The sequence below is a fragment of the Rhinolophus sinicus genome, chromosome 1 (genome assembly GCF_057876585.1).
Source record: "Rhinolophus sinicus isolate RSI-liver-muscle chromosome 1, RSI-T2T, whole genome shotgun sequence".
NCBI lineage: Eukaryota > Metazoa > Chordata > Mammalia > Chiroptera > Rhinolophidae > Rhinolophus > Rhinolophus sinicus.
In genome coordinates, this window is record NC_142501.1 from 159,419,951 (window position 1) to 159,444,122 (window position 24,172).

The window sequence follows — 24,172 nt, forward strand, 5'->3', positions numbered from 1 at the left end:
CAAATAAAGAGGATGCACTAACAGGGGAGAAGATTTGAGGGAATTAAAAGGATAGGGAAGGCGTGGTTGTCCACAGTCTGACTCCAAGAACAAATGAATGATGTTTAGCTGTCATTACAAGAAGCTTCTGGTTGATAAATACTGTCTGGTATTTCCTCGCTGATTTTTTTACCCTCATACCACAGGCCCTGACCACTGTGGTCCACCATGCAAATGCAAATTACCTGAATCAGGCTGCTGGTGACTCACCAGCTCCCTTTTAAAGCAAGGCTGGGCTCAACGCAGTTAGTTACTACAGGGGCAGAAGCCATGGCTCACAGACTCTGTTTCTCCTACTGGCTATTGGTCTGCGGGTTGGTGATAACGGTGGCGGAAGGTAAGGGTTTTGTTTTTATTCTACCGTGGGCCCACTGATTAATAAGTTGTGTGAAAAGATAAAATTTGGCTCAATGATTATACATATCCATAAACTGGAAATATTTATGTCAGATTCCATCAGCCTGTGTGGCTAAAGAGAAAGAAGCTGAATTGTATCATCTGAAGACCATGGTCTTACTCTCAAGACCAGCTCTGTGACTTGAGACACACTTAACCTCTCTGATATCAGTCTCCTCATATGTGACGTGACCTTATTCATAATATTCATTATTATGAGGGTTGTGAGGACCAAATGAGCTATCATACAAGAAAACTCTTCAAGCTTAAAACACTATGCTATACGGATACTAGTTATTACTGTTCTAACGCTAACAATTTTCACCCTGAATTACATCAATGTCTTCCTCTTTGCATCCCCAGCAGCACAGTAATTTGCACATGGTGGATGTTTACCCTCTGTTTAATTACTTTAATTAATTACATCTATTCAGCTATGTCTTGGTGCTGCTGGAGTGAGCATAGATGTCTTTCTTTAGTATTATGTTAGATTCCATTCCTCTACTGTTCCTATTCTTTTTCCTTTCCCCCACTACAAAATTTCCAGGTCGCCTGAGCCTCAGAATAGGCTGACAAACCCCTGGGGAAATGACAGGAAAGGACAGGGGAAGGAGGAGAAAAGGAAAAGAGAGAGGAAGGAGCTCCTGGGGGACCTGGATGTGAGTTTTTCTCACAGTTCTCCTTAGCTCTAGAATTAGACACGGTTCAGGGAGTAGAGACCCAGAAGCCAGACTGAGTCCTTTGCCCCTTTCACATGCCCCTGGGGGCTTTGGAAGAGCTCAGCCAGACACAAGTCAGCCCCCAACAAGTTCCCTGCTCCTATCCCCCAAAGCTCACAACAAAGCAGGGAGGGGCAGACACCTCAGAGCTGGTGGAGAGACCACCAGAGCTCACCCTGTCCAATCTCTGCATGATCTCTGGTGAACAGCACAGAGATAGAGAGTACCAATAACCCCTGCCCTAATTCCCAAGACAGGGGCCCAAGCATCACCTGCTGAAAGCGACATTGAAAAGAGGCATCATAAAACAGAACTAGCCACCTGCCAGCTTCTTTCCAGAAAGCGAACCACTCTTTAGGAAACTTTGTAAATGTGCAGCTAAACAAGCTATAACGACATTAGAGGTTTAGTCACACCTAAAAGAGCACCAATTAAAATGTGATATTTGATTTGTGAACTTGGCTCTCTCTTGCCCACTGTGCCTCAGACTGGCATCGAAGTCCTTCAGATGTAGCTTCTCTCTGCTCAGGCAGCCCTGGTTCCAGCTCATCGCTCATTTACTCATATCCTGGCTCTGCCAGACAGGGTCATGTGTGGGTGTCCAAATGTACCCCATTCTCTCTCCTCTTCCCAGAAGAATGTGGCTGATCTCCTCCTGTTTTCACCTCTGTTTATTGCAATTCTGCTTTACATAATGATGTTTAAATGTCACAAAGGCCTTCTTAAGTCACATTACTTTAAAATTGCAATCTCTCTCTCTGTCTCTCTCTGTCTCTCTCTCTCTCTCTCTGACATCTTAGAATATTCAGAACAATGTGTACATCACCCACGGCATGTACTACATCCTGCTGTGGATGACATCCACGTATTTGCAGTGCGTCCATCTTCTCGAGCTCAGGCCACACTTTCATCATCTCTGCATTTGCCACAGCACCTAACACAGTGACCTGCACACTGTCAAAAATGACTAGACTTATAGCCTAGAACTGAAGGAGGCCTATGGGACACTTTCGGCACTCCAAATTCTTCACCTACAAAATTAGGGATTTGACCAAGATAGCTAATCGTTCTGTGAGTCTACAAAATGAACCGAGTTACGGTTAATTGAGTAAATTAAATCAAATTGAGTTATGAGTAAATTAATCACAGGATTTGCATTTCTTTTTCAACTGTGAAAGCATACGAGAATGTTTCTAATACTCCATGCACCACGTAAAGGAATAACTGCATACCTAGACATCAGGTATGAAGCTTGCTTCTCTTAAAATCAGGATGCCTCACTACAAACCAGCTACTGTCTGCCCAAATAACCACAGACTACAGGTAATTAAAAAAAAAAAAGTCTTCCCATCCTTACTCTTTTTTTAAAGTACTAGTTGTTGGTATGCTATGAGTTTTATGTCTAGACTATAATAAACCCATTTAAAATTGATATGCAAACTCTAAGCAATATTTTGGCCTAATTTTTTATGGTACTCTAATTTTAAATGTAAGTTATTATTGTGAATTTTCTAGGACTGGAATTAAATACTCACTGAGCTTCACAAAAATCTACAGAGAGGTGGGGTGGCCGGTTAGCTCAGTTGGTTAGAGCATGGTACTCATAACAACAAGGTTGCTGATTCGATCCCCACATGGGCCCCTGTGAGCTGTGCCCTCCTTAAAATAAATAAATAAATAAATAAATAGCAAGAAATGTAATGGTTATAATTATTTTATAAAAAGAAATGTAATGGTTATAATTATTTTTTTTAAAAATCTACAGAGAGGAAAACTCAACATAGGCCTGGCCATTCAATTCAATTTATCAACTAGATACCAGGCACGACTCTAAACCAAGAACTATTCTAGGTGCTACAGACATAGCAGTGACCAACAGAGCCAATGGTCCCTGTCTTCATGGAAGTCCTGTGCTAGTAACATCCATACCCTTTAGTGCTATAAAAAGTGCACAGATTTTATGTATAAAATGTAACCAGATGGGCTCAAGAAAATGGAGATCATGCAAAACGAAACTCTCCATAACATTCAAGAGTAATAATAACAGTAGCTAACGCCTACTAAATGCATACTGTGTGTCAGGAATGTTCTGAGTACTTTACAAAAGTTATTTTAGCTCATAGAACAAGCCAATGAGATAAGTAGTATTATTTTTCTCCATTTTACTAATAAGGAAAAGGAGACTCAGGGAAGTTAAGGAACCTGTCGATGATTACACAATTATTAAATGGCAGAGCTCAGGGATCCTGGCTCTAGAGCCTATATTATTAAACACAATGCTATTCTGCCTCTCAATATGTTTCGATCTGCATTTAAATATTTGACCTACGGTCTGATTAAGGCTGCAGAAGAGCTCTCATCTTCAACATTCAGTGGCACGTTACTATGTTACATAATGAGAAACATTTGCTTATTAACAATCACATTATCCCCGAGAGGTAACTTTTGCAATTATAGAAACTGAGATTTCTCCCAATCAATTCAATTTTACTGTAGGCACTGTACTGGAGATGAGGGAATTGTGGTCTATAGGATGGTCAGATGGATATTTCAGTGGAGGAGGAATATAACCCCTGAATAGTAATCACATGACTGATGAGTATTATGAAACTGGTCTCAGATGATGCTATGGAAGCATCCTGCATAGTGCCTTAACACAGCCTCAGGTTAAGGCCTCCCTGAGGAAACAAGACATGAAATCTGCATAGAAGTAAGCCAGGCAAAGATGGCAAGAAATGGTGCTCTAGGCACCTGGAACCAACTTTTTAAAAGCCCATGGCTATTGATGACTTTTGCCAAAGTAGCTTTCGTGGAGTGGAGGAGGCAGAGTTGATTCCAATGGCTTAACTAGATGGGGCAAAACTAGGATCAGTAGTGTGCAGATTTTTCTTTGCAGTGAGAGAAGTAGGAACCAAAGAAGTTCACAGCAGATGACTGAAGTTTTCTCTCTGAAATATGAAGCTAAGGAATCTACTTAGAAAGGTAGAGAGAATTTAGAAGAGAATTCTTCAAATGAATGAAGAAGAACGAGAATTTTGAAGGGGCTTTCCGGAGAGTATCAAAGGTTAAGAAGACAGTAGGAATGGAGCAGAGCAAACATAAACAAAAGAACTGCTGAGCAGTGCTGACTCAGCCAACGTTGGAAGCCATGAATGGCAGCAAGCCACTTATTCAGATGAGCTGCCTTAACTTTCTAAGGAACCTGTGACGATTTCCCAGATCAATCCCTATGACTTCCACATTTTAAAACACTGTGTTAGCCAACCAGTGACCTGAAATAGTCACCAGGTGTCTAGTCTGCTGGAAGAATGTGGTCCTGCCCACCTTCTTAGGTTGGTCACTGGAACAAGCTTGTATCTTGAGCTTAAGCCCTTAGAAATTCCCAGAAGAAGAGAATATTGACCACTACTGGACATCCCAGAGTCAGAGAAAAGCTGCCCGGCAGGCTCCGACTCCCCACCGTCAGCTGGAGGATTTGGAGAGCAGCATCAGGTTTTAAGAAATGAGAGAAGCACAAGCATTGGATTGTTTGTAACAGCTGGAGAGCAGCTTATGGAGGACCAGAGTTCAAGGCCTAGCTAAGTCTGCTCTGACAGCAAAATGTCAGACGGGTATTAAGGGTAAGGCTAGCTTCTCCCCTTGCAACTGGATCCTCGGCAGAAAGTTTTCATGTTACCAATGTTCAGAACTGAATCTAATTGTGTAGGAGGAAAGAATGAGTAATGTGGGATTTAATCAGCTCTGTAGTTGGAAATGTCTTTAGTTTCAGTCATAGAATTTCAACACTCAGGAGTCTGGGTGGGTATGAGAGAAAGGGTCAAGGAACAGACACCCATTCAAGCTAGCGTTAAAAAAGAGTAGAGCTGGAGGTGGAGTGATTACTGTAAGGGTATATCCAAGAACCTTAAGTACAGCCGGCCCTCAGAAGAACCAGCCCTGGAAAGTCAAGAACTAAGGGTATGCTCATCATCACTGTTACCAAATGGTCTCTTGTCTTTTTCTCTTTAAGAAGGCTTCCTCATTTTATAGTTTCTACGGAAAGACTGACTTCACTGCTTACCCAACATTCAACTGGCCAAAACCTAACACTCCAGTCCCTGCCCTACACCTTCCATTAACACCTTCCACTAACTGCGTCTCTCTGTTGAAACTCTCAAGTGAGAATCTGATTGATCACTAGCCAGCCAATGAATGAGTTGAGTGTCTAACAGCAGTCCAATCAACCGCAGCTAAAGGTGTGTAGGACTGACTTGACCAGGGGTTGTAGGTGAAACAGAATCTCTTTAAGGGGCTATGAATACAGGTAGGCAATACACGTATCCAATACAACCAAGAAACCTGAAGTCAGTTATTCTAAAGGTGAGGGGAATCTAGCTCTTTTTAAGTGACTCAGTGCTCTCAACTTCCTGTGGGGAGTTCATTTTCCCATCATTCACATTCAGAGCCCTTACCAGGCCTATATTGGTAAGTCTCTAAGGGAATGAAGGAATAATATTCTAAAGGACAGCTTACTTTTTCATAGCCAATTAGATTAGATGATGCAGCTAGAAGGACGACCTTGACACGTAAGCTTGGTCCAAATTTCTTCTCAAAAACTAATTTCATCCTGGTCCTCAGTACTCGCTCCGTGCTGCGTGTAGAGGCCCCTCCCTTCCTCTTTAGGGAATGATTTCACCACTGGGGCAGGTGAAGCAGATTTTTTGGATTAATGGCCTTTGGGGGGGGGGGGCAGTTATTTTTATTTTCTTAACATTAAGTTCTTTTTTTTCCACTAATTTTCTTTATTTATAATTTACATACAATAAAATGCACAAAACGTAAAGGTACAAATTGATCACGTTTTACACATACATACATATATATGTGTGTGTGTATGTACAAACATATGTGTACACATATAAATATAAATATAAATGTGTATGTGTGTATGTGTTGTGTGTATATATATCTATATACATATCTATATCTCCATATCTGTGTAACAACCATCCAGATCAAAATCTAGAGTCCTCTGGTTAATTTTTCTACTAAATAACACCTACCCTAACCCTAAGTTAACTATTTTTTTAAACTTTTTTTAAACCACAGATTAAAAAAAACTTTATAAAAATGAAATCTTTTGTTCAACATAACATGGTGGGATGTATCCATGTTGTTGTATTAGTAATTCTTCCTTTTCATTGCTGAGCAGTATTCCATCATATGAATACATGCACACAGTTTATCCATTCTCCTATTGATGGACATCTGCACTGTTTCCAAGTTTAGGCTAAAATAAATAAGGCTGCTATGAACATTCTTGAACTAGTCTTTTGTAGACATTTGCACTCATTTCTCTTACATAAATTCCCCAGAGTGTGTTGCGGGATCACAAGGTATGTTCATGTTTCATTTCACTGACCTCAGCAGTTCTTCCACACATGTATTTCTCTCCTCTAATCTTTCTCCCCTGCTATCTCCTAAAGCATCTCCCCTCTGCTTTTATTAAGCCTACTTCCTGACTGGTGTTTTTCTCCCCACAGGACAAGAAGAGGTGGTCACTCCTCCTGAAGGCTCACAAAATAATGTAGACCCTACAGACTGCCAGATCTTTACTCTTACTCCTCCACCCACCACAAGGAAGCCAGTGACGAGGATCAAGCCCATCACAAGGACGCCCAGGAGACCTTTCCACTTTTTCCCACCGCGATGGCCCAGAGTCCACATTGGGTTTCCAAACAGACCTTTCCTCCCTCCAAAGTGCAACCACCATTTTCAGTTCCGTCCATTTTTTCGGCCACCCAGTCACTTGACTCCTCATTATTTCCCCAGAAGAAGACTGCGGAGAGGAAGTTCATCTGAGGAAACCAGAAGGAAGAGAGAAGCCCCAAACAGGCTGAAGGAACAGAAGCCAAGGCCTCAGAAAAGACTGTGAAATTTTTGTTTTCTTTTTCTCCAAATTAAAACTATTGGATTTGAAGATTGAATATCATAAACACCACTGACTAGAAATCGTTCTCCTTGTCAGCAGTGGAGATACTGGTTTACAGTTTATTCACGTTTGCACAATAGGAGCAGTACTACATAATTCTTATCCCCAACTTTTTATGACCACAGGATATTTGTGCAAATAAAATCCTAAGGTGGGTGATTCCAATCATTCTTATCCATACTGAGATGCCAGAAGGATCAGCTCTCTCTTCTAAATTAGGGTGAAAACACTGAAATAAACTGAGATTGTTATAAACCAAATGAAGACATAAATGACACCTTTTTATATTCACTGGAAAACTTACAGAGCAAGGTGCATTCACAAAGTGAACTTTAAAAGAAATTATAGAAAACTGAAAGTTTTCTAGAAAACTGAAAGTTTTATTTTAATCTCTGTTTGGCAGTGGTGTGGTGTTGATAGTGGTTATTTATTCATTTACTATTATTTATTAATTGAGGTATAATCCACATAACATTATATTAGTTTCAGGCGTACAACTTAATGATTCAATGTTTGTATATGTTGCAAAATGACCACCACAATAAATCCAGTTAATCCCTCACCATACATAGTTGCAAAATTTTTTCTTATGATGATAATTTTCAAGATCTACTCAGTTTTCTAACAACAACAAAAAGAAATTATAAAGATTAAGACAAAACAAAGTTATGGGGAGTCTAACTATAGATAATTCTTTAAAGCCATCATAAACTGAATAACCTAACCCAAAAAACTTTTTAACTGTAATAAATAAATGTACTTTAAGGTTCACTTTTTAAGCAACCAGTGCAAATTAGCTTGCTAAGTACCTCGCTGTTTCTCCCATTATCATCATATAGATACTAGCTTAAATTATATACTTCCCCTAAAACTTTCATCATGGGTCCAGCCTCAAAAGTCTGATTAAATTTACATGGATGTTCTCGTAACTCTAGAACTCCACAGACATAAGTTCACTCAGCTATAGGAACCTTGTATTCCGAGGGTGCAACCTAAGTAACACATCCCACAGATTGCATCTGTTGGTTATTTCTTTAGTCATTCTGTGAAATGCTGCTTCCTGTTTGTGCCACTCATCTTGCCTGTAACACACCTAGGAACTTTGGTTTTGCATCATGTGTCGGTGTCTTACACCTGTTCCTCCCAAGAATTATGTGCAAAAGTTCCTGCTGCTGGGGCTGCTGCTTCTACAAAGAAAAAAGACATACAGACATGACGATGCTGGGAATGTTGCCTGGGAAATGAAGAGAGATTGCTAGAATCCTTACTCTATTAGAAGATTAAAAAGAAAAAGAAAAAAACAATCTCCTTTATTCACTTTATAGCAAATTTTCATCGTAAGAATAGATACTTGCTTCAAAATGTCAGGTGTAAATAAAACCTGTGTTTGAAATCCTCATGAAGAGACTCCATATTTTGTAAGACACTTGCTCTCTTTTTTGCTTTCTTTTTGGTTAGTAGGGCATAAGCAGAAAAGGGCCAACCTTGGGCTAACTTGGAAGACAGAGAAAGGTTTGCATGTGACTCTCCCCTCCCTTTCAGGATTCCCTCCTTTATTGTGACATGCTCACCGCTCACCGCTCACCGCTCATCTGGGTACTCGGTGTGCTCACAGGGCCTCCGTGTGCCCCAAACCAACCTGACTTTGACTAGGCTTTCTCTTCCCAAACATTAGATCTTTTCCAATCCCAAAATTAACTGCTCTTAATCTAGTCCCTCAAGACCTTGCTACGTGATACCAAACCTCAGAAAAACTAAGACAAACTAAAGATGGATTAACAGCTTCAGTGAGTTAGTCATTGCATCTATTATAGAAAGCCAGCTACTCCGTAGTGTTTCATAGTGAGGGTCTCTTTCAAAGTATCTCCGGGTAAAACTGCATCATTACTCACCCTTGAACATGCATAGAGTTACTTGCCTGCATGAAAAGCAGCCCACACACGTAAAAGCATATGCCTCTGTGACATTTTAAAACAATTGCATCCTATGGGTTACTAAATTTTTCTTTTAAAATACAGTCACATCTAGCAGGTTTATTGACTCAGGAATAGTCTTCAGTCACTAAGACTTCAAAGTGAGTTCGTTTATCAACTGTGTTCCTCTTAGCACAGAGGTGGAATGAGCTGCTTTTGAAGCAATGAGAGTCCATCGGAAGGGTGTGATAACTCTTACATTCATCTTTTGCTTTGTGGCATAAATAGCCTATGAAAGTCTAAAGTTGTGATTATGCTAAAAAGGCATAACCTGAATCTAACATCAGACAAACCCAAATTGAAGGACATTTACAAAACAACTGCCCTGTAACCTTCAAAAATGTAGCTGTCACGGTAGATGAAGTTTAAAGAAGATTTAAAAAATATGACAACTAAATGTAACATGCGACCCCGGAGCTGGGAAGGAAAGGGAGTGGTTGCCATGAAGAATAGTATTGGGACAACTGACGAATTTTTAATGTGGGCCCAGGTATTAGGGAATAGTATTATGTCAGTGTTGAATTTTCCCAATTTAATAATTAGGTAAGAGAGCATCCTTATATAAAAATCTGAAATATTTGAGGATAAATGAGTATCATTTCTACAACTAAATCTCAAATTATTTTGGAAAACAGTGAGAGAAAGAGAGAGAATATTATGGACTGAATGTGTCCCCCCAAAAGTCAGGTATTGAACCCCTTATCCCCAATGTGATAGTATTTGGATGTGTGGGTCTTTGGGAGGTGATTAGGTTTAGATCAGGACATGATGATGGGACTCTCGTTGTGGGATTTGTGCCCTTATAAGAAGAAGAGAGGGTGGGGGAGAGATTTCTCTTTCTCTCTCCACACACACACACTGAGCAAAGACCAGGTGAGCTCACAGTGAGAATATGTCTGTGGCAGCCTGCAAGCCAGGAAGAGAGCTCTCATCAGGACTCATTCGTGCTGGCACCCTGATCTGGGACTTTGGCTTCTAGAACTGAGAGAAAACAAATGTCTGTTGTTTAAGCCACCAGTCTGTGGTATTTTGTTATGGCAGCCTGAGCTGACTGAGAGAGAGAGAGAGGGAGAGAGAGGGAGAGAGAGAGAGAGAGAGAGAGAGAGAGAGAGAGAGAGAGAGAGAGAGAGAGAGAGACAGAGAGAGACAGAGAGAGACAGAGAGAGACAGAGAGAGACAGAGAACGGGTAGGAGAGAGAGTAATAAAATGTTTTCACAATTAATGAATTTGGATGAAGAGTATATGGGAGTTCTTTGCACAATTCTTGCAACTCTTCTGTAGTTTCAAATTATTTCAAAACGAAAGTAAAAAGACATTATTAAAAATAACACAGAGGAGATACTGACAGGAAGGGCCACCCAGGGTTTAGTTGTGGGGGAGGAAATGGCCAGTTTAGGTCCTCGGGACAGATGGAAGAGATGACAGAGTAAGATTAGACTGGGGGTGAGGGTACAGAGAAGAAAGGCTGAAAAGGAGACTAGCTCTTGGGAAAACTATACGGGGGGGGGGAAGCTGTCTTGCAAGTGCCTGCAGTAACCCCAGGCCAGGCTGCCCCTGCTACCTGCCAGAAAAGGAGACCTTGACCTCTGAGAGGGCACTGCTCCCATGTGTGGGCTTTGAAAGTATTTCAGTTTGAGATTTTGGTATGCATGTAAGATGAGATTAGATGTACTCTTCTGGACTTGCAACATATTTTTGTTATCTGAGATATTTTGTGATTGAAAATTCTGAGCAAAGTGCAAATGCAATGATTTCTAAAGGAATTTTGTATGTTCAATCATGCCTTACAAACACAGCTTTTGTCTTTCCGTGTTTGTGGTCAGTATTAATAACAGCAAAAGTTTCTGCTACTATTATGTTTTCATAGCCATTGTAACAAGGAGACCCAAACAATCTCTTGTAGTCACTGTAAACTTACTGTAATGTTTGGTAGCAAACAGAACCCAGGTATTCTGGCTAAGGTTAGAGTTAATCACCCACTGTAGCTTTAGTTTGAATCTTTTTCATGCTTTTTAAATGACCCAGTACTAGAGAAGAAACTATCAGCCAAAATTGGTTTGGGGAGTGAGAGCAAAACCTGGGGCAGGGGGTGACGGGAGGATGGAGCCTTACAAGACATGTCTGTTTGTAAAGCTTCAGGGAAAGAGCTGAAAACTCTTTATGCTGATACTTGTTTCTGAGCTGCATCTATTGAATTGGTAAAGTATTACCATGGCGTGTTATCATGTCCTCCTTCCCCTTAAATTTTACTTTAAAAAATTGTAATCCTCAATATTTTTGCTCTTGGGATTTTTCTGTCTTCTGGGATCTTCTTTTTTTAATGTTTAAAAACAAGTTGGCATGAGAATTCAATTCTTAACTAGTGACTTGGGCAAGATACATGTACTGTCATTCGAATTTACAGGGTATTAGACATGCGTATGTAGGGAATTATGCTGGAGAAAGCTGTTGTGAAATTAAAACGGTAAAAGTAGGTGATTAAAAGTACTTGCATATGCTCTGTATAGAAAGAACTAGACCCGCTGTGTTATGTACATAATTACAAAGCACTTTTCTTCTCCTTTACAGCACAAATAAAGGTTTGAGTTCTAAACTCAAAAAAGAAGCAACCCCCACAAAAAAAAATTTAACCTTAAATTTGTCCATGCCTTAAAGAAAAGTTAAAAATGAAATCTGATTTCTACTTCTCATACTACCAACAACCTTGTAATTATTCACACACTGGTTATGAGAGTTACAGGGCATCTCGACTGGTTAACCCAGGATTCACACATTCACTGATATTTGGGGGAAGGTAGTTTTCAGTTGGGGGGAGGAGGGAAAGTTAGGTTGGAGTTTGGGTCTCTAAGGGAGAAAGAGAAGGTATGAGACAGCATGGACTCCCACCACGACCAGATGGATTGGATTTGCGTCCAGGCAGTCAGCGGTGAGCACCAGAAGGTGGTAAAAACATCTTTAAAAGAAACGAGGAGGGGTGGCCGGTTAGGTCTGTTGGTTAGAGCATGGTGTGTATAACACCAGGGTTGCCGGTTCAATCCCCGCATGGGCCGCTGTGAGCTGTTCCGTCCTTAAAAAGACAGAAAGAAACGAGGAGACACTGAACATGGTGGAGATGCTTTGATGCCAACACAACAAAGGGTGACACATATCTGAGAAGGAGCCATTCTCCCCACCTCTGCACAGAACTCACTCCTCTGTCACCCTGAAAAACAGCAGCAACTTTTGGAAAATTGGGAAACAGCGGCATCCTTGTACTCAGTGCTGGTTTCATCATGAGGGCTCTGTCCACCTCAGCTGTGATGGAGAGGCTTCCAGGGCTTTGCTGGCAGCTGTGTCCATAGGGGCAGCCACGCCAGGAGAGACAGGGTACACAGGCTGCACGAGGCCTGCTACTGAATGAATGGTTTGTGGCACATTTAAACACTGGGTAAACTCTGGGGTTTGCTAAGTTTCTCATTCAAATGGAAAAATTAAGAAAGAGCAGACTTATTTTATAAATGTTACCTTGTGGCATTTGAAAAATTGTTTGAGGAGGTATGCTAGTTTGCTAGTTAGTTAGGACTGCTATAACAAAATGGCACTGACTGGGGGTGGGGGCTTATATAATAGGAATTTATTTTCTCACAGTTCTGAAGGCTGAAAGTCCAAGACCAAGGTGTCAGCATATGAATTCAAAGGGGATAAATTCATCCCATAACAACAAATATCCCATTTCGATAGCAGGAACTACATACTCCCAGAAGAGCTGCATAATCTAGAGAAAGCTGGCTCTAATTCTAAAGAAAACAGGGGTTATAATTTTCAGGTATTTTTAGACCTAAGAAAAATAAAGAGACTACTATCCTTTTACAAGCACAGAGCACATCTGACTTGTTTTTGTAATAAACTGTAAATAGATAACAAGTTCCTATAAGAACCTCCAGGCTTGTTCTAAACAGCAGAGAGACAAACACACCAAGGATGGGATGTACGAAAGAGTAGACACAACGGAAATAATTTGGGGTAATCTGTTCTATAGACCTCGGCAACTTCTACGGTCATCACCAAGTAAAACCACCGAATCATTATAAAATAGCTCTAAATTGGAAACAACACAAATGTCCATCAACAGAAGATTTGGATAAATAAATTGTTATTGTTTCACAGACTGGAATACCACACAGCCATAAAAAACAATGGATTACTGCGGCACACAACAACATAAATGAATCTCACAACTTCATGTTGCGTGACAGAAGCCAGACACAAAAGAATACATATAATAAGATTCCATTTATATGAAATTCAGGAACAGGGAAAAACTAATCCGAGGTGATAGAGATCAGAAGAGTGATAACTTCTGGTGGGTAATTGGTGGGGAAAGCGCAAGAGTAAGCCTGCTGGGAGCTGAAAATATTCTATATCTTGACCTGAGTGGTGGTTACATGGTTGTATACATTTATAATAATTCATCAAGCTGTATGCTTAAGATTTATGTATTTTACCAGTGTAAGTTATATATTAATAAAAATGTTTTTAAATGCTGCAGAATAAAGGAAATCAGTATGTGCATGATACTTATGATTGTAGATTTCATTTATCAAACAAGCATTCAAACATTCTATTAACTGGTTGTATTAAGCAGTATTCCGCTGCTAAGTGAGACAGAGAAAGACAAGTACTATATGATATCACGTGCTCATATATGTGGAATCTAAAATCTCCAAACTCAGAGAAACAGAGTGGTGGTGACCAAAAGCTGGAGGATGGCGGAAGTGAGGGGATATTAGTCAAAGGGTACAAACTTCCAGTAATAAGACTAACAAGTTCTGGGGGTCTAAGGTACTGCATGGTGATTATAGCTAATAAACACTGTATTATATACTTGAAAGTTGATAAGAAGGTAGCTCTTAAATGTTCTCACCCCAAGAAAGAAATGATAACTATGTGACAGAATGGAGGTATTAGCTACCACTATGGTGGAAATCATTTTGCAATATATAAATGTATCAAATCAACATATATTGTACACCTTTAGCTTATACAATATTATATGTCAATTATATCTAAATAAATCTGGGGGGAAGAGTTGTGTTTCATGGAACTATCACCTCATAAGCAGAAGACTTTGCATATTTTTGGTATGTATCAATAAGTACTTGTCTTTTCCAACTAGGACAAATTTAAACCAAAATCTCTAAACAGCCTTAAATATAACTGTATACATCATACAGTTGGCTAGCCAAAGAACCACAAAAAGAGATAAACACACATTCCAAATAGAAAATATCTCTCACAATTTAAACACTGGAAATTTATGATAAGTGTTGGACTTTAGCAGTTCAATGATTTGTATTGAAGGGACCATCACAAACAAACTCTTACGTCTGAAGCCTCTTGACACAGATGTACAGGTCCCTATGGTGGCTGCACAACCTGGCCCCCGCACGCCCCTCCCCCAGCCTCTTCCTCTCTGACCCTATCTCACACTCCTCTCTTCCTTTCTCTCTCTACTCCAGACACACTGTTTTCCTTGCTGTTCCTCAAAGCCAGCACACTCCCTCCTTAGGGCCTGTGCCCTTGGGAGTCCCTCTGTCTACAACAGTCTTGCCAGATACCCACAGAATCCACATGGGTGTTTCCCTCCCTTCATCCAGCACATTCATAAAATGCCTCCTCTCAGCTCCCTGACAACCTCATCTAAATGTGCAGGCACAGACCCAATCCCTCTCCCGTTCCCAGTACGTATTTGTATCCCTAGCATGATTCACACTCAATCATTCCATATGTATCCTTAGTTATCTTTTTTATTATTTTTATTTCACGTAAAAATCCAAGTTCCTTAAAGGCAGAGATCTGTGTCTATTTTGTTCATTCCTTAAAATAATGCCGGCATACAGGACTCAATAAATATGTGCTGAATAAATGGAATGTTTAAACCTCCTGATATTTAATCCTACGTGCTTCCAAAGCAATTCCCACATACTAGGGAAGTTTCAGGACTTTTACATCTTCTCCAGAAAGAAAAGAACTTCTCCTGAGGTGAGAAAGATAAGGTACACACATCTCTCTCAAATACAACAGTACTGGCCATTGGTGCATGTGTTCAATCGTCCTTCAGAAATTCTAACATGAATCTTTCTCTGTTTCACAGCAGATAAAATGTATCTTTCAGTAGTTTATTGGAGGATAGATTGGAATGGTAATCAGAGATAGAGAATCCTCCAATTTAATTGATTATTTAATTTTGTAATTTTTTTTCAGGCTTTATTAGCAAAATCTATCACTCTTTTAAAAAAAATCTGAGTCCAATACTCTGTAAAATCTCTCCTCCAAAGCCAGGCCAAGCCAAGTAGGTTCCCTGGGAAGGCTAATTATCTGAGATGCCTTTTCAAACTGCTATTCTTTAAATATCTGTTCGATATGCAAGGAGAAACTGATTTTTCTGACAATAAAATTTATATACTCTTGGTTCTAAATAAGATGTTTATTACATGCTTTACATGCTCTGCACATAACAAACATTTCAACTTCTTTGGAAATACCTTTCACAATTTTCCCTCACTTGGAGAATCACATGCCTACCCTTATTCAGGATAGCGGTAGATTTCATGCATTCATAGTAATAAATTTGTGTCCAAAATGTGTTTTAAAGTTCTTCTGTTTCCACATTGGCAAAGTATTTCTCCTTTTCTATAGTCTCTTTTCAGTTTTCTTTGGTGATTTCTTTTCCTCAAATCAACATGTTAAGGAGTTATATTAATGCTTAAATTTTAGACACAAAATAAATCACTTATTTCCCCTAACCAACATGAACAACATGCCCTGAATTTTCTAATTCAGAACCCAGTGGACTGACCTCTGACTAAACACATGTATTAGCTGACTGATGTGAAGGTGGAAACGTGTCTGGGGCTGCGTTATGTAAACTCCCTATGCCGCATTGCAATATAATCAAGATGGATAGCCAGTGCCCGTGTGGACTAATTTTCAAATTTCCATTCATCATGAGCATCATCTTACACTTTGCTGCTTATATAGAAATCACACTTGAAAATCGTATTTCCAGTTAATTCCAAAGATGTCCGGAGCGCTTTTGGATTGGCACTCTTGGAAGTGGCCTGACAGGCTTTCCTGCGGCCCTGCTTTTGCCCGTCAGCCCATATTTCATCGTTGTGATGCAAATTTATTTCATAATTCTTCAACTTCTCTTTCGTTCAGAATCCTCAGCAAAGTCCGCAGCTGTCCCCACGCTCCCAGCAGCCTAGCCCTCCTCCAGCCACTTATTTGCCTTGCTGACCTGAGTCACCAGCCACCTGCTGACATAGGGGGGTTCTGACACAATCAGAGATGGAGGCCAAATGAATTTAGTCTCCTCTGTTCCCACTATACTTCATAAACCCCTACAAGACCAGACTAATCAATGTTCACTAGGGTGCCCCACTCCACTGGTGGTACCACCCGATGGACCATCTATGGTATTACAGGTCTCCCTTGCCACCTCTGCGGTTCAAATAAACTAAGCACTCGTTAACATTGGGTCCTTACTAAGGGAAAAAGAAGGCCATTTATTTCAAAAACAAAAAGAACAGATAATACCCCTCAGGCAAAATTCATCACAGGTTTTTTTTTGTTTGTTTTGTTTTAGCATGTTTCCCCTTGGGAGACATATGGGTTACAGTGAGTGGGGCTTTACCGCCACCTGCTGGATCATGGCTTAGTAGCACCGGGCTGTTCTGGGGAGAGCCAAAGGCGTAGGATGTCACCGTAGTGAAATCGCTATTAGGCCAACTGCATCCATCCCAAAGTTCAGATGCTTCATTAACTCTCCTTAAATAATTCCTGTCCATCCAAGCAGAACTGACTTATCTTACATCCTTCTTTCCAAGGAAGGACAAGTGCTTATCTCGCATTAAATTATTTCCTTCCAAGACCCAACAGGAGAAAGGGGACCAGACCACTTTCCTTAAGAAGAAAAGCATAATTAAAACCATGTTCTTCTGGCTAGGTCATATTTCCCAGTAAAAAATAATTTTTGATCTATAATATAGTTGAGCCAAACTATGTTATCAGAATTTTGTATTTGTCTTTGTTTTCAGGAGGGAGGAAACACATCTACAGAGGAAAATCTCTCTAATAGTCAAACTAAAATCTGCTGTTTAAAAGACCTTTAATATCTTTAGCCACAGAAGAAAGAACTCAAATGACCAATAAGTATGTAAAAAGAAAAAAGGTATGAAAATGTGTAACCTCAGTAGTAATCAAAATATAAACTAAAGCAGGATAATTTTCACCCATCAAATTGGTGAAAATGGAAATTATTAATATCTAACATGGAACTGGTATGAGGAAACAGACTTTCTCATTCACTGTTGGTGGGAATGGAAATTGGTACAGCGTTTTTGGAGGACAACTTGGCAGAACCAGTGAAAATCTAAAATGAAGCATCTTTTGCAGCTTCAAACTGTCCGTCTCTGGTGAGCAGTGTGACTGGTGAGCAGTGTGATGGCTTCTTCAGCATCCATTCTATTTACCTCCCTGACTTTGCAGGGGCCAGGTGGTTCAGGACAACCTACCCTAACTAGGGACAGGAAAACATGCTGAATTGAGATATTTTGGTTTCATTTCCCTGATTCTTATTTTAATTCATGTTAACTAATAATACGTTTTCCAAAATTTTGTTAGAACCTTCCTCACTTCTACAGGAGATAACCTTGCTTGACAAAGTAGAACAATAAGCCTGTTTAATGGAAGGAAATAAAATTTCACTAAAAGCAAAGGGAAAAGGCATTTTATGGATATTTTTCCCCCTTCTTCCGCCTCCCGGTAGCCCGTGGCTGCACTCAGCAGCCTGCGGCACCTTATGCCAACCTCCAGCTTCTCACCACAGCCCAGCTCCAGGGAGAGCTATTGTTCACAATCTTAGCTGTAGAGGGCACAGTTCACTGGCCCATGTGGGAATCAAACCTGCGACCTTGGCATTAGGAGCACGGTGCTCCAACCACCTGAGCCACTGGGCCAGCCCAGATATTTTTGTTGTTGTTTTTTAAAGACAATTTCTCAGTGTATAGTACCTTCAATGCCAGATATCCGCAAACATCTATAAACACAAAGCTCTAAATCACAAGTTACATACAAGTGATGACAAGTGATATCACGACTTGTGGTAAGGTACTTCTCAGAAGGGCATGTTAAGAAACAGATAAACTGTATGTTCATTACATTTTCAAGTTATTTCATGTCTGAAGCTATCAAGAAAAAAAGTAAGATCCTTTAAAATGCAATGTGACAACATAACTTTTCATTTACATAGAGGAGTGTTAAGGGCCCATTTCTAACGTAAGGACACTTAATACAAAACAATAGAGAAAAATCCATTTAGTCCAATTCACTAGGACTAGCCTTAAAGCTTTAGGAACAGTGACCCTGGTGTTTCTAATTCCCTGCCAGAGATTTAGTCATATGGAAGAGGGCTCAGAAAATACGTCAATCACATGTTCAATCTAGTCTGACTCATAGTTTAGTACAGATCCAGCCTTATATTGTAGCACAAATAAGATAAAGAAGGCAATAGTGAGAGGCACACAAGAAAACACATCTTCAATGTTTCCATTACAACAGGAAGTCAGCTATTCTAACCAGGCAAGCGATTCTCAATCAGGAGTACTAGGTTTTAAGCCTAAGTCTGTCACAACTTTTACCAGGTAGTCTTTATAAGATATGTTACTTTATGACCAGGCTGCTTGTATCACTGTCTGCACAGTAAAATTAACTTGCCATCCCTATATATCCAGTTTCCAAAAAAGAATTAACAGATTATTTCATACATATTTCTTCAATACCATACAGTGTTGTATACACTGTTCATAGTCTGTTAAATAAATGCAAATAAAAGCCATCTGTGGAGCTCAATAACATATAATATTTATTGATTTTGAAACATACATACACACTGTAAGCCCATTTCCCCCCACCAGTACATACACATATTTCCTATTAGTATGTGACTTAATCATATCTGTGTAAGGAGAGAAAAAGTAACTTTACACTGGGAAAAAAAAGATTATTTTGGTTCAGTATGTATAGCCTCGATTAGCAAAACCTTCTTTTTTACGTAGCTCTGCCAAGGTTCTAACCAGGTATGATCCTCAAGTCTCAACTGGGACTTGTAGCAAATAGTTTTTAGTTCCTTAATTCTAAAGTTCACAAAATGTTTTAATAGATAAACGATACCAAAAGCAAATATAGAAATGAAAAGGTAACTGATTCTAGAGCCTCAGATATTGAGGTGATATTTTCATACTGATCTTTAAATAAAAGTCACATTGAAATAAGTTGGAGAGTCACTTGGCTTTTAAGTATTATCTGTTTTCTGTGATGTAGTCTCTGTTGGCAACATTTTTCAAAGTAAAAATAAAATAACAACATTTTAATGTGAGGCCTATTAACGCCTATACACTAATTTTGTTCAACGTGTTAGCCATACCAATAGAGTCAAACATCTGGTCAGAGGTTAGAGCTTCAAAATCAAGATCAAATTTTAATCGAACCACCTATATACTTCTACATTGCAGCCCCTTATTTTGCCTCGTCCTGAATGTCCTACTCTTTTGAGGCCCAAGTGTTTATGGTCAGAATTTCAACAGTAAGGTCCACAGGGTAAGTAATAGAGAAGAGTGCTAGTTAAATTCTTGGGCTAAGTTCTAGTCAATGCCTTTTAAGAAAAAACAACATGCTGTCAATTGGTTAAGGCAGAAAAATAACCCATACAAATTTGGGTCCCATTAACAACCACCCTCTAAAATGATAAATGCAGAGCATGACTGGAAACCCAGAAAAAAAAACGGCGCCAAATTGGTTTAACTCTCCCACCTAAAAGCTGTGGACCAGTGCATTAGAAAAGATGTGTGCACTGTAGGTAGTTTTTCACTTTGGTTAAAAGCTTTTGGGTTAAAAGGCCTAAGTGTTTGAGAAAACAAAGAGATAGAAACATCTCTGGATTCTGTCTGATATCTCTGGGATATTAGATAGATATTCTGTCTAATAACACCTTCAAATTATCAGTGGATAGAAGTCCTACCCAAAGCCTCCTCAGCTTGTGGAATTCAATAGCAACTGGCCCAGAGAAGAGTAACCAATCCTAGTCAGTTGGTAAGCCTGCTTCCCATCTCCTAACTTTGTATGTATGTCTCTTTCACCAATAGGAAGTGCAGTATTCAACTCTAAGGTATACCTACAAAATCCTCCTTTACCACTCTTGTTCCAGTCACGTTCCTGCACAGGAACTGAGCACCAGGATCTTAAAATGCAGAGGGCTGACCATCCAGTGCCAGCCATACTAAGTCATTAGAAATAAACATTTCTTTATGAAATTTGCATTAGTATCGTTCTTAGAAGATCAGCAGAGAGGCAGATTCCCGTGGTACACTGATCAAACATCAACAATAATCACAAAAACTAAAGAAATACATCTATCCATACAGAGCAGTTACATATCTCCTTAAAGTCTGGAAACAAGCAAGATTTTTAAATGTGTATTATTGTTCAGTTAGGGAAAACATTTTTCTCTTACAGATCCTAGTTTTTTCATATTCTTCAACTGATCCTACTTTTTAGCACCCACATCCACCAAACCCAATCCTAAATAAATGTACACATTTATACAGATAACACAACAAAGTTCAATGCATAAGTAATATGACCTTTTATAATGTTTTTCTTTCTCGCTTTTTTTTTCACCCACTTTTAATCTTGGGTAACTTTAAATACACAATCTACTAATAGTAAATATACACCCATGTAACAAGAACCATATCACTATTCTTTCACTGGATATATCTTGAAATAATATCAATGGACTTGAAAGATGATAGGATAACAGTTGGGAGGGGCGTTTGTTCAATCTTCCTTTGAAACACTTGGAAGTCTTTGTCTTTCCTTCTGCAAGATGTTTCTTAGAAAATGCAAGCAGTTCGGAAGTAAATGATCAAAACCACAAATATGTCCTCCTAGGATATCAGCACTTTCATTGCAGGAGGAGCCATCACAAGTGCTGGAGCAGCATCTAAAAGCACAGGGGGACATATGCCACCAAATCATTTACATAAAATATTCCTAGAGCTTGATTTCTATCTCACTGGCTTTCTCAGAGTGTATATACAAATATATGAAATATTTCCCATGAGAGGTCATACAGCTTTAAGTATGAGAAATCAGACCTACCCAGTTCTGAACCAAAATGACACTCAGTGCTGGTGTTCCATTCGAGGTAAATTAGCCTCCAAGTCACCTGACAAGGGAGATCCAGGTACCTGTAAATTAATAATCAAGGCTTGTAAGTTCTCAGTAATTGTAAAAGCCCCACTCTCCCAAACCCCTACTTCTGTTGTTTAAATGTCAAAGTTTAAAATTAATTATTCATAGCTCAAGTTGCTGGCACAGAAGAAGATGAAGTAAGGGGATGTTATTCTTTGACCTCTTTATTGGTTCATATGTTAAAAGATACTTCTGATGTTCCAGTGCAGTCTAAATCCAGTACAATCCCTCTCTCCTACTTATTACCAAACAAACAAACAAAAAACCCTTTTGGAAAAATGCAAAGAAAGAACTGAGGAGTAAGGAGGGGAGTCAAAACTTGGAGATGTTATACTTCACATGGAGGAAGTTTTCCAGTTAGTTTGTTTTTTTCACTCCTGTGGCTTTGCCCAAAGGGCCACCCTAGTCTCAGAGTAATGAGGAAGTGCAAGAGGCTAAACGTCTGAAAGAAACTAAAAGTCTGAAAGAAACCCCATCTTTATACCCAGAGAAACCAAGAAAAGGGGCCTCTCCAGTCCAAAAAGTATGGGGGGAATTCTGGAAGGAAGACAACTAGAGAAGGGGATCCACCAATTCTGTGTATAAACCCACAGAAATCTCAGTCCAACTCCTGAGGCATGCATGCTCCAAACCAGCACAGCAAAGGCTTACACAACTGAGCTGAGCTTTGAATCACCTGCACAAGTCTCCAAGTAACTCCTGAACTACACAAGTGCAGGACAGATGCAAACTAGGGTAGCAAGGACTTAGAGAACTGAGATTGGTACCACCTCTCACAGAAGCTAAGGCAGAATTTACAGTGTGAACCAAACTTGAGTGATTTCCTGCTGAAACAAACATTTCAACATTCTCCAGAGTATGATAACAGGACCCAGAGGCTACACAATATAACATCCAAAATTACTGGACATAAAAATATCCAGAAAAGTGTGATTAATTCTCAAGGGAAAAGGTAATCAACAGATATTAATCCTGAGATGGCCCAGATGTTGGAACTTTACATACATAGTTATTTATGTGTATATGTTTGTGTATATGCGCACACACACACACACACACACACACACACACACACTTTAAATCAGTCATTATAACTATTTTACATGAGGTAAAAAGAAAAACATATTTGCAAAGAAGGGACAGGTATTCTTAGTAGAGAAATAGAAGCTCTAAAAAAGAACCAAGTGTATATTTTAAAAAATACAGTATCTGCAACTGAAAAACCTCACTAGATGGGCTTAACAGCAAAATGAAAATGACAGAGTCAAAAAACTCGAAGACAGATCACTAGAAATTACCCCATCTTAAGAATAGAGAGAAAAAAGATTGAAGAGCATGAACAGAGTTTCAAGAACCTGTGAGATAATGCCAAAAGGTCTAACATATATGTCATTGGATTCTCAGAAGGAAAAAATAAAGAGATTGTGGCAGAAAAAAATTTTTGAAGAAATAATGACCAAAAACTTCCCCAATTTGGTAGAAGATTTCAGTTTACAGATTCAAGAAGCTCAGGAAACCCCAGAAAGGATATAATTAAAGAAAACTATGCCTATACATGTCATATTCAAATTAATAAACACAAAAGATAAAGATTAAATCTTCAAAACAGCTAGACAAAAATGAAACATTACATACAGGGAAATAAATATTCAAATGCCTGAGAATTTCCCCCCAAAATCATAGACATCAGGACAGAGGAATAACATCTTTATAGTCCTGGAAAAAATACTTTTAAAAAACTACCTACCAACTCAAATTTTATAGCCAGTGAAAATTCTCATATATTTCAGGAATGAAGGCAAAATCAAGTCATTCTCAAATGAAAGAAGACTAAGAGTTTGTCACCATCGGACCTGCTCTACAAGAAATGCTAAAGGAAGTTTTTCAGGCTGAAGAAAAATAATACCAGAAAATAAAACTGGGATCTTTAAGAAAGAAGGAAGACGAACAGAAACAGTAAGTAACTAGACAAATATAGAAGACTAACTTTTTTCATAAATTCTTTATAATATTTATGACTGTTTAAGGCAAAAAATATGACACAGTCTAGTGGAGTTTTCAATGTATGTAAATAAAATACATATGGTAACTTTAATATAAATTCAGGTTGGGGGGAAGGGAAATATGTTTGTAAGGTTTATAAATGACATAACCTTTTAAAAGTGGCATAACATTTATACTAAGTAGTCTTTGAAAGATTAGTTATATATATTATAACCCCTAGAGCACTCACTAAAGAAAAGAATACAGATATCCCCCAAAGTCAACACTAACAATATTCAAATACAAAATAAGACTGGAAATGGAAAACTAAGGAACAAACAAGAAACAAATAATAAAAGACAGAGCTAGATCCAAACATATCAATAATTACATTAAATGTGAGTGGCCTAAATATTCAGTGGTAATCAGAATTCTAAAGATATTCCCCCACCCCCTAAGATTCTTACCCCTCATTAGTCAGTCAAACTAACTTAGCTACTGCTGTGAAGGGACTTTGCACATGGAATTAATGTTAATAATTAGCTGACCCTAACATTGAGAGATTATTCTGGTAGACCTAATGTAACCACATGCACCATGAAAGCAGAAGAATGAGTCAGAGAGATGAGGCAGAAGGGGAGGTAAAAAAAAGTCAAAGAGTAAAAAGGATTCAGCCATTGTTGCTGGCTTTGAAGTTGGTAGAACTAAACCATGAGCCAAGGAACATGCATGGCCTTCAGAAGCTAAGAACAACTCCCCCGTGTCAGGATACAGGGATCTCAGTCCCAAAACCACA

At 39.1% G+C, this 24,172-nt stretch overlaps 2 protein-coding genes across 3 annotated transcripts in view; one reads left to right on the forward strand and one right to left on the reverse strand.

Annotated features, from left to right (window-relative positions):
• Positions 1–290: 290 nt before the first annotated feature.
• On the forward strand, positions 291–8,509 carry ODAPH (odontogenesis associated phosphoprotein). The gene is made up of 2 exons (XM_074318067.2): positions 291–376; positions 6,677–8,509. The coding sequence occupies exons 1-2, from the start codon at positions 310–312 to the stop codon at positions 7,066–7,068; spliced, it is 459 nt and encodes a 152-aa protein (XP_074174168.2). The 5' UTR covers positions 291–309; the 3' UTR covers positions 7,069–8,509.
• A 10,471-nt stretch (positions 8,510–18,980) lies between these two features.
• The window catches only part of CDKL2 (cyclin dependent kinase like 2), a 30,183-nt gene continuing 24,991 nt past the window's right edge, over positions 18,981–24,172 (reverse strand). Inside the window, exons 13-14 of one of the 2 annotated variants that reach the window (XM_074324449.2) lie at positions 21,301–21,389; positions 18,981–21,142 (exon numbers count right to left, since the gene is read on the reverse strand). In XM_074324449.2, coding sequence (XP_074180550.1) covers positions 21,324–21,389 — 66 coding nt within the window. In that variant the 3' untranslated portion in view covers positions 18,981–21,142; positions 21,301–21,323. The remainder of the gene's footprint in view (positions 21,143–21,300; positions 21,390–24,172) is intronic. The other variant, XM_074324448.2, reaches the window with a different exon arrangement.